This window comes from Leptonychotes weddellii, chromosome 5 (assembly GCF_054177405.1).
Source record: "Leptonychotes weddellii isolate Sample4059 chromosome 5, ASM5417740v2, whole genome shotgun sequence".
In the NCBI taxonomy this organism is placed as follows: domain Eukaryota; kingdom Metazoa; phylum Chordata; class Mammalia; order Carnivora; family Phocidae; genus Leptonychotes; species Leptonychotes weddellii.
This window is the reverse complement of record NC_138373.1, coordinates 34,907,868-34,917,754: the sequence shown is the minus strand read 5'-3', so window position 1 is coordinate 34,917,754 and position 9,887 is coordinate 34,907,868. Positions and strand designations below refer to the sequence as shown.

The 9,887-nt window shown below is 52.5% G+C and overlaps 1 protein-coding gene across 1 annotated transcript; it reads right to left on the bottom strand.

Annotated features, from left to right (window-relative positions):
• Positions 1 to 770: 770 nt before the first annotated feature.
• Positions 771 to 2,677, bottom strand: LOC102735938 (mastin-like). Its single transcript, XM_006750376.2, is given in 7 exon segments — positions 771 to 918; positions 920 to 939; positions 1,063 to 1,218; positions 1,250 to 1,254; positions 1,830 to 2,104; positions 2,281 to 2,461; positions 2,617 to 2,677. Coding segments are annotated over 7 exon segments (846 nt in total).
• Between the last annotated feature and the right edge of the window lie 7,210 nt (positions 2,678 to 9,887).

Below are 9,887 nucleotides of genomic sequence, written 5' to 3'. Positions count from 1 at the left end.
CTGGACTATGACAGAGAGCTGCGTGGGGTGCAGAGCTGGCTGTCACATCACTGTAGCAGCCAGAAAATGCAGAGGTGCCTGAGAGGACCCCTGTTTTCCCAGTGAAGTTGTCCTTGAAGGGGGAAGCCACCCCCACAGGAGGACCTTAGGGGGCCAAGGCTTACAGGACATGTTTTCAGAATGAACCAGGGACATTTTGACTCGTCACATGGGACTTTTAACATCCAGAAAAGGAGCTGGTGAAAGGGAGGAAATGGTCTGTGGCACCAGCCAGCCACACTGTCCAGGAGCGGAGGGGGCTCTGCAGAACAGTGGGAGGAGGACCCCATGGGCATCCCCTCCGGATCCCATGCCTCAGCCGTGGCTTAAGTGGGGCCGGAGGGAAGAGGCAGGAAGGAGGAGAGAAGGGAGGGGAGTCTGGGGCTGAGAACAGCACCCCATCCCAGCTGACGTTCTTTCGGGGAGAGAAGCACAGAAACCTGCCCCTGGAACCCTTCCCTCTCCTCTCTGCATGGCCTGGAGATGCCAGCACCAGGGACCCCAACAGGCGGGCCTGGCCGGCCGACTCCCTGAGCCCCAAATGCATGACAGTCAAGCATGGATGCGCAGGCTTGGAAGGTTTTCCCACCACGTTTAATAAGAATCCAATTCCAGCAGGATTCCTGGGCTTTTCCCACTCTGTACTCCCCACTGGGGACCTCGCCCCTGTTTCCCTGCCCCCCACAGGGAAAACAGGGTGCTGAGACAAGAGGATGGGGCGCCCAACCATTCTAGGGTCTGAGGAACAGAGGGACATGCCGGCAGATCCAGGACATGTAGCTCATGACGCGGGTGTACACCCCAGGGAAATCGTGGTGACCACACCCTTGGCCCCAGCTCACGATCCCCACCTGGATCCAGGTGCAATTTCAGCGGCACCAGGGGGCCCCCAGAGTCCATCTGTGGGGAGAGAAGGCCCTCAGCGAGAGCTTCCCTTGTCCCCATGGCTAAGGGACAGGCAGGTCCCATCCTCCTGGGCTAGAAGGGGACAGAGGAAGTGGCCAGGGCCGCCTGGGGCCTCACCTGGCAGGAGTCCCGGCCCTCGCTCCCAGCACACAGCATGTCGCCCTTGATGACCTGATCGGTGCTGTCCAGGTTCTGATAGCGGTGATTACACTCCCTGTTCCCCACGATAGGAACCTCCACCTCCTGCAGGTGGTAGGGTGGGGGCAGGCGGCACTGTGGGCAACGGGAGGAGCTGCGTGAGAACCGGGGCTCCTCTTCCCACCACACAGATACTCCTTCCACTTTGTGCTGGGCCTTCCCCTGCCCATCAGGGCACCCCCCACTGCCGGGCTGGGGTCCAGCACCAGACCTGGTACTGTTTCCCCACATCCACCATGCTCAGGGTCGGCCACACGGCACCTAAAGGTCTGGGTGCCCATCCAGCTCCAGGACGCGTGACCCCCTCGCCAGAGTCCGGGCTCCTGTGCCCATGTCCACAGCAGAACCCACAGGCCCCCTGGGAAAATTCTGCCTCAGCAGCAGAGGAGATGGGACCTTGGTGGGTCACCCAAACTAGGGAGCCTGGATTTCTTCCCACATGACATGAGGGCCCCCGTCTGCCCTCCAACCTTGGTGGCCAGAGTCCAGGTAGGATCCGGCAGGGAAACTTGCCTGCCCAGAGCAAGTTCCCAGTTCCTGAGATGTGTTCCAGAAACTTCCCATCCAAAACCCTGGCATCACACCCCACCTACTCCGGGATCCCAGAAGGTGCATGCGGTGAGCCACTTTCCATAAAGGCCCAGCCCCCCCAGCCTCTCATCCTTCCTAGTCTCCCTAATGCCTACAGTTGTCCGCGATGTTACCCCAGCCGGTTACCCAGCACATCTTCCTCCAGGGGACCCTCAGGGAGGCCGCCGGGAGGGAGACCAGGTTCACATCCTTAGAGAGCGTCAGGGGGTTCTCCAGTCTCAGCAGGGCAATGTCCGCGCCCCCCATGGCGGACAGGCTCACGTTGAACTTGGGGTGGCGGATGATCTCAGCCACGCTGTGCAGCTGGTCGTGGTCATAGAGTCTCAGCTGCCCGACCTGGATCCTGAAGGCACAAGCCTCCAGGTCGTCCCTGGGGGAGAGGGGAGCCGGGGCTTCTCAGGGCAGGCTGGGGGGCGCTCAGAGCCGGGGAGGGCTCCGGAAGCCCGCCTCCTGCAGAAGGGCCCTGCTCACGCACACAGTACGTGCACACACACAAGCGCACACACACACACCCCCAGCCATGGGGATGGGGACGGCACGACTCACGGCTCAACGCAGTGGGCAGCGGTCAGCACCCACTGGGGGTGGATGAGGGAGCCCCCACAGATGTGCTGCCACGGGCCATGATTCATACTGTAGAACCTCAGGCTGACCTGCCACGGATACCTCCTGGCTGAGACAGCACAGCCCCCCACTATGCCCACCAGCTCACGCCCTGGGCCGGAGTCTGCAGAAACAAGTTGAGGGGCCATCAGGGGCCCAGACAATGACCTTCCCAGAGCTCAGGAAGGGACAAGGGAAGCTTTTCCCTAAGGGACAGTCCCCATTCCCCCTGGCTGAGTCCCGGGAGCCCTGAGCACGTTGGAGGGGATCAGGACTCACCAGGGGTCACGGGCACAGAGCCCCCCAGCCAGGGGAGGGTCAGAAACAGCAACCACAGCATCTGCAGGGGCCTAGGGGCAGAGAGCTCAGACCCCAGCACCAGCTTTCTCCACGGCAGTTCCTTCCCGGGCCGCCCCTCCAGGGCCCCCATTTATCCTAATAACACAGGAAGTGGCCAGAGCAGGCCAGCCTTCTCAGGGGGACACGCTGCAGCCCAACGGTCCTTCTTCCGTGGGGCCGGTGGTCACAGCCTTGCCGTCCTCTGCCAGGAGGGCCGGGCTGGACCCTGGGCAGGCAAAGGAGGAAATCTCGGGGCCACACTTTGGGAGTGGGTCCCATCACGAAGGGCACGGTTATGAACTTGATGTCTGCAGTGAGGAATTTGGTGGAAAGGGGCCTGACCCAGCTGCTGTCTCAGGGAAGGGACTTTAGGCTGAGGCAGAGATGAAGTTGAAGCCATTCTGCCTTTGGGCTTGGGGCCTGTTCCGCTGGCCCACGGTCCTGCTCTCTGGGCCCCAGTCACTCGTGGCAGTGGGGGTGTTCTGAGCAAACTGGCACACTCCACGCCCTGTTTCCCACCGGACATCTCGGGACCAGGATGGACAGGATTCCTGGAACCCCTTCCATGGGAATTGTTCCGCTCTGTCTGGGATTCATGGACAGTGCCCCAGCCGGCCCTGAACTTCCTACTGAGTTGTACTTTATCTTTCTTGCATGCAGAGTGTCTTGGCCTCCCGTGCTCACCCAAGAGAGGGGAAATGAGGGGGGTGTCCAGGGCCTGGGGTTCTCAGGCTGCCAGGAAACTTGTCCGAGACCCCCTGGGAGACCCATTCTCCGCTGGCCTCAGCCACTCCCTGAGGCCCCCACTGTGTCGCGAGAAGAGATTAGGTGATGGGGCAATGACCCCAGGCCCCCGGCCCAGCCCAGGTTGCACTGCAGCTGAGCCAGGGAGCCCCCTACCCCAGGGAGGACAGGGAGATACCGGGAGGCCCACACGGCCCAGAAGAAAGGATGAGAACCCCAGTCCCAGCCTCAGGGCAGGAGACAGGAGCCCCGTTCTTTTCTGCTCATGCTGGCTTTAGACAAGCAGGGTCAAGGTGTGCAGCATGGTGTGGGGCACTGGGGAGTCCCAGGGCAGGGAGGGTACTGGGGTGATGGGCCCACTCCTGTCCTCTGTCAGGCCCTAGATCTCCGCTCCCTTTAGCAGGGCCCCCAGAACAGGGCAGGAGGCACTGGAAAGGGCCTTGGGCCTCGTGCCAGCAGATGCCCGGGGTGGGGAGGTGGGGGACCTGCCACGGGTGCAGGCGGATGCAAAGCCTAGAAATGCAAAAAGGGTCTTCCCTCAGAATGAAGGCATCTTTTGAGGAGACCCTGCCTGCCTGGATAGTTCCAGTTTGAGCCCCAGGGGACACATGTAATGATTCAATGTGAGAATATGCAAAAGTGCAGCCGTGGAGGAGGTCATGGTTCTGGTCATGGGTGGTCACCCCTGGCACGCTCCTGTCCTCTCCGAAAGGCTGAGGGAGGCCAGGGGCCATGCATGGGTCAGCAGGCAAGCACAGGGACGCATGCATGCATGCATGTGCACGCCGTTCTGCGTGTCGTTCGAGGTGAACAAAAATCACTTAGAACAGAGCAAACCTCCCTTTAAGAGCCACATTTTAAGTATATCCTCAGGAATAGGATTGCAAACCTTTGCCGCCCTTTGAAACAGTTTAGATAAAACTCTTAAAGGAAAATGTTGCAAGAGAGATATTCAGTCAAAGAAATCAAGTATCCTGATAAAGATTACTGTTATCTTTTTTTGAAAGATAGTATCAAAGACAAAGAGAATATAGATCCACGGTAACCCAGGATCAACAGTCCAAATGATATCGACCAGGTGACAGAATTAGGAAAGTCAGACCAGGAGGCAGAAGGCGCAGACTCGGTCTTGCCTTCCTGTGGACACGTGTTCTAGAAGACAGGGAAGAAAGGGGAAAAAAGAAACAGGGATAGTTGAACAATATAAATAATAAATTAAGGTAGTAGGAATCAGTCTGAGTATATTGGCGATTGTAATAAACACAGAGCGAGCGAACTTAGTGGTAAAAACACCCGTATCGAAAGTGGCTATAAAACACATCCCGATATATGCTGCTTACAAGACAGAAGCAAAAGTTGAAGGGAAAAGGGTATAAAAAGATATCGCAGGCAAATGCTAGGCAAAACATAGCATGATTCATTAAAAAGTGCTTTTGATAAGTTGGATTTTGTCAAAATTAAAAACATGCTCATCAAAAAACAAAGGAAACAGAAGAGCAGGGAAGTTGCAGGCAGGGAGAAAACATTTGCAGAAGACATAATGAGAAAACAAAAATCCAAGTAAAGAAATCCTGAAAAGATTTATTTTTTTTAAAGATTTATTTATTTATTTGAGAGAGCGAGAATGAGAGAGAGAGAGTACATGAGAGGGGGGAGGGTTAGAAGGAGAAGCAGGCTCCTCGCCGAGCAGGGAGCCTGATGCGGGACTCGATCCAGGGACTCCAGGATCATGACCTGAGCCGAAGGCAGTCGCTTAACCAACTGAGCCACCCAGGCGCCCCTCCTGAAAAGATTTAAACACTTCACAGAAGGAGCCACCTGAATGGCAAACAGTCATGTGAAAAAGTACTCGACGTCATTCGTCATTAGGAAAATGCAAATTAAGACAAATGCACACCTATGAAAACAGTATTTCAAAAAGCTGAGGGGCGCCTGGGTGGCTCAGTCGTTAAGCGTCTGCCTTCAGCTCAGGTCATGATTCCAGGGTCCTGGGATCGAGCCCCACATCGGGCTCCCTGCTTAGCGGGAAAACTGCTTCTCCCTCTCCCACTCCCCCTACTTGTGTTCTCTCTCTCGCTCTCTCTCTCTCTCTCTGTCAAATGAATAAATAAAATCTTTAAAAAAAAAAAGCTGATAAAGCCAAAGGCCGGTGAGGACGAAGTTAAACAGGGACGTACCATGAGCGAGGGAGATGAAAGCTTGCATTCACAGAGAAACCTGGATGCAAACATGTAAACTGGCTTTATGCAAGATAATCTAAAACCTGCAATAGCACAAACATCCTGCAAGAGGGAAATTCGTGTAAAAACAACAAAAACCTCCTCAAATTAGAAAGAAACAAAACATAGGTAAACAATCAGTGCATCCACGCAATGGAAGGAACAGAGTAAGTCAGGGCAGCTGTGATATGAGTAAGCCTTGAATGCATGTTAAGTGAGGAGCGCAGACTGCAAACGCTGTGTGGTCCCATGTACATGACATTCTGGAAAAGGTAAAATTATAGGCCAGAAAACACGTCATCAGCTGCCAGAGGCCAGGGGGACAGAGGACTCGACAATGAAGGGGCACAAGGGAAGTCTGAAGTGAGGTGATTATTCTCTGACTGTGTGCATTTGTCCGAACTCATAGATCCGCACAGTAAAATGGCTGAATTTTACTGATGTAGATTATACCTCTGTAAACCTGACCCAACAGAGGGAGCATAGAAATAACAATTGTGGGGCGCCTGGGTGGCTCAGTTGGTTAAGCGACTGCCTTCGGCTCAGGTCATGATCCTGGAGTCTCTGGATCGAGTCCGCATCGGGCTCCCTGCTCAGCAGGGAGCCTGCTTCTGCCTCTGACCCTCCCCCCTCTCATGTGCTCTCTCTCTCATTCTCTCTGTCTCAAATAAGTAAAATCTTTAAAAAAAAAAAAAAAGAAATAACAATTGTGGAAATCATCATGAAAAATAGGCCCATTTAAAAAATCTTATTTAAAAAAAAAAAAAAGCACCAGGCATGGATATTTTAAAGATGGGTTCTATCAAAATTTTAAGCCATTTATCAGCCCAGCTTTAAACAAGATCTTCCCCCCAAAAGAGGGAAAGTGTGAAACCCACACGCCTTCTCCTAAGAAGGCACTGACTGACACTGACGTCACCACCAGACCAGACCAGTCATTATAAGAAAGGAAAATATAGGGGCACCTGGGGGGCTCCATCGGTTAAGCCTCCAACTCTTGATCTCAGCTCAGGTCTCGATCTCAGGGTCGTGAGTTTGAGACCTGCATTGAGCTCCGTGCTGGGCATAGAGCCTACTTAAAAAAAAAAAAAAAGGAAAAGACACACATCAAGTTCCAGAAATTAACAGTTCACACCCACCCCAGTCTACAAGGGATGATACACTGTGACCCAACGGGGTGCATCACAAAACTCCAGTTTGGTTTATCATTAGAAAATCCATAAATGCAAGTCACCCAGAGACAGACTCAGAAATTTCATGATCATCTCAATAAGCAATTCAACATTGATTCATTATGTAAAAGAATAAATCTCTTAGTAAAGAGCATGAGAAGGAATTTCCTTTACGTTAGTAAAGCACGTCGATAAAAATAAGAGCCTAGGGGAGATGCCCCAAATGGATAATGATTCGAAGTATCTTCTATACGTGTCTTCACTTTTATTTAATATTGCATTGAAGTTGTAGCTAGTGTAACAAAAGATGGAAAAGAAAAAAAAAGTCTGTGGCATTTTTATGTACCACCAGCAAACCCCTGGCAATTCTATTGAGAAGATGCCATTTTCTTATCTGTAGGAGTCATCTGTTCAAAGGGGTGCAAGAATTCTAAAAAGGAATTATAAAAATTATTAGGATGTTTTTTCTAATTTTTTATCATGGTAAAATACATATAACATAATATATATCTTAGGGCCCCCTGGGTGGCTCAGACAGTTGAGCATCGGACTCTTGATTTCGGCTCAGGTCGTGATCTCAGGGTCCTGGGATCGAGCCCCACGTGCGGTGCTGAGCTCAGTCAGGGGTCTGCTTAGGATTCTCCCTCTGCCCCTCCCCACCCTTTCTCTCTCTCAAATAAATAAATCTTTAAAATATATATATTAAACATTTTAAGCTCACAGTTCAGTGGCACTAGATCTATTCCTAATGTACAACCATCACCACCATCCACCTCCAGAACTTTTTTTTTTTTTAAGATTTTATTTATTTTTTTGACAGACAGAGACACAGCGAGAGAGGGAACACAAGCAGGGGGAGTGGGAGAGGGAGAAGCAGGCTTCCCGCGGAGCAGGACCCTGGGATCATGACCTGAGCTGAAGGCAGACGCTTAATGACTGAGCCACCCAGGCGCCCCCAGAACTTTTTCATCTCACAAATTGAAGCTCTGTCTGCATTAAACAGCTCCCCCCCCCCGGTGCCTGCCCCCCCCATCTACTTTCCACGTCTGTGGATTTGATGACTCCAGGGACCTCGGAGAAGTGGGATTGTGCAGCATCTGTCCCCTTATGTCTATGCCTGGTTCATTTCGTGTTGAAATTAGAATAGTCATGTCCTCCAGGCTCATCATGTTGGAGCAGGTGTCAGAACCCCCCTTCTCCAGGCTGGATCACTGTCCCCTGTGTGGACAGACCACGTTGCATATACCATTCACCTGGCAGTGGGCACTCGCTTGCTCCCACCTTTCAGCACCTGTGAACACACTGCTATGAACGTCGGGGAGCTCCTAGGACAGACTTCTGAGGAGACCTAAACTGATGGAGAGATATGCCATGCACAGAGCACAGTGTGTCATGGAGACGTTAATAGCTCTAGAGTCAACGTGATTCCGATGTAAATCCTAAGGGGGCCTTTTCTTTTTCTTTTTCTTTTTTTTTAAGATTTTATTTATTTGAGAGAGAGAATGAGAGACAGAGAGCATGAGAGGGAGGAGGGTCAGAGGGAGAAGCACACTCCCGGCTGAGCAGGGAGCCCGATGTGGGACTTGATCCAGGGACTCCAGGATCATGACCTGAGCCGAAGGCAGTCGCCCAACCAACTGAGCCACCCAGGCGCCCCAATAAGGGGGCCTTTTCATTGACATTGATGAAATTTCTTAGAAGTAATACAGAATGCTACGGGGCTACCAATAACATGGGTAGTTCTGAGGAAGAACGGGAGGGAGGGATGCTCTTACTACAAACCAGGACTTACCGTGACGACCGTCTGATTAACTCTGGGTGGTGTCCACACTGGGCTAAGCGTCACGGGGATCGCTAGCTGGGTTCTAAGTTGGCACCATGGCACTGTGATGCTGAGCACATCGTTTTATCCCTCCAAGCATCAGTTTCCCCCAGCAGAAGCTTGACAGGTCTCCTGAGTTTCTCCCTGTCCTGGGACCAGTGCTCATTATCAGACTTCCAGTCAATCAAAAAACATTTACTGAGGGGCGCCTGGGTGGCTCAGTTGGTTGAGCGGCTGCCTTCGGCTCAGGTCATGGTCCTGGAGTCCCGGGATCGAGTCCCGCATCAGGCTCCCTGCTCAGCAGGGAGCCTGCTTCTCCCTCTGACCCCACCCCCCCATGTTCTCTCTCTGTCCTTCTATCAAATAGATAAAATCTTTAAAAAAAAACAAAAACAAAAACCATTTACTGAGCCCAGCACTGTGCCAGTCACAGGGCCATGAGAACACAACGAATAGTCTGGGTTGGAGAATAAGATCATTGGAAATAGTGCTAAACACAGTGAAGAAACAAAGCAGGGAACAAATGGGGCGTGGGTAAATTAGGCTCCGTCTCAGGGAAGGCATCTCTGAAGAGTTGGCATCTGGCAGGTACCTGGAAGATTGTAAGGAACCCCATCCTTGTCCCAGAGTGGGGAGCCCCTGCTTCCCCATCTCCCTTCTCTCCTCCTATTTGGGGTCACCAATTGTCCTTAAGACAAAAGGACACCCTTGGGGACAGGAGGCTTGCACCTGGGGGTGAGGACATCTGTCTTCCCTCCGAGGACCTGAGGCGGCCATGGGATGCCTGATGAAAGGTGGAGGGAAGCCGGCCTCGGGGAGAGTCTCACGCTCACCGGGCCGGGGAGAAAGGGCACGTGCTTCGGAAGTTGGAGTATCAGGACAGCTGGACGGTGGTCTCCACGGACGTTCTGGAATGTTTTCCTCTACCTAGGATGCATTCGAAGTGCCCCAGGTAGACGTAAGAACCCCTGAAAATGCTGAGATTGGGTTTTCCACCAACAAGTAGTTCTGTTTCATATGACATGTGAAACAGTCGTGTGACACGTACAGCTCATCCAAGAGAAGCTAAGTGGACGTTCACAGGCTCCCCCACACCAAGACCCCCCTCATCTTTTTTTTTTCTTTTTTTTTATTCTTATGTTAATCCCCATACATTACATCATTAGTTCTAGATGAAGTGTTCCATGATTCATTGTTCGTGCACAACACCCAGTGCTCCATGCAGAACGTGCCCTCCTCAATACCCACCACCAG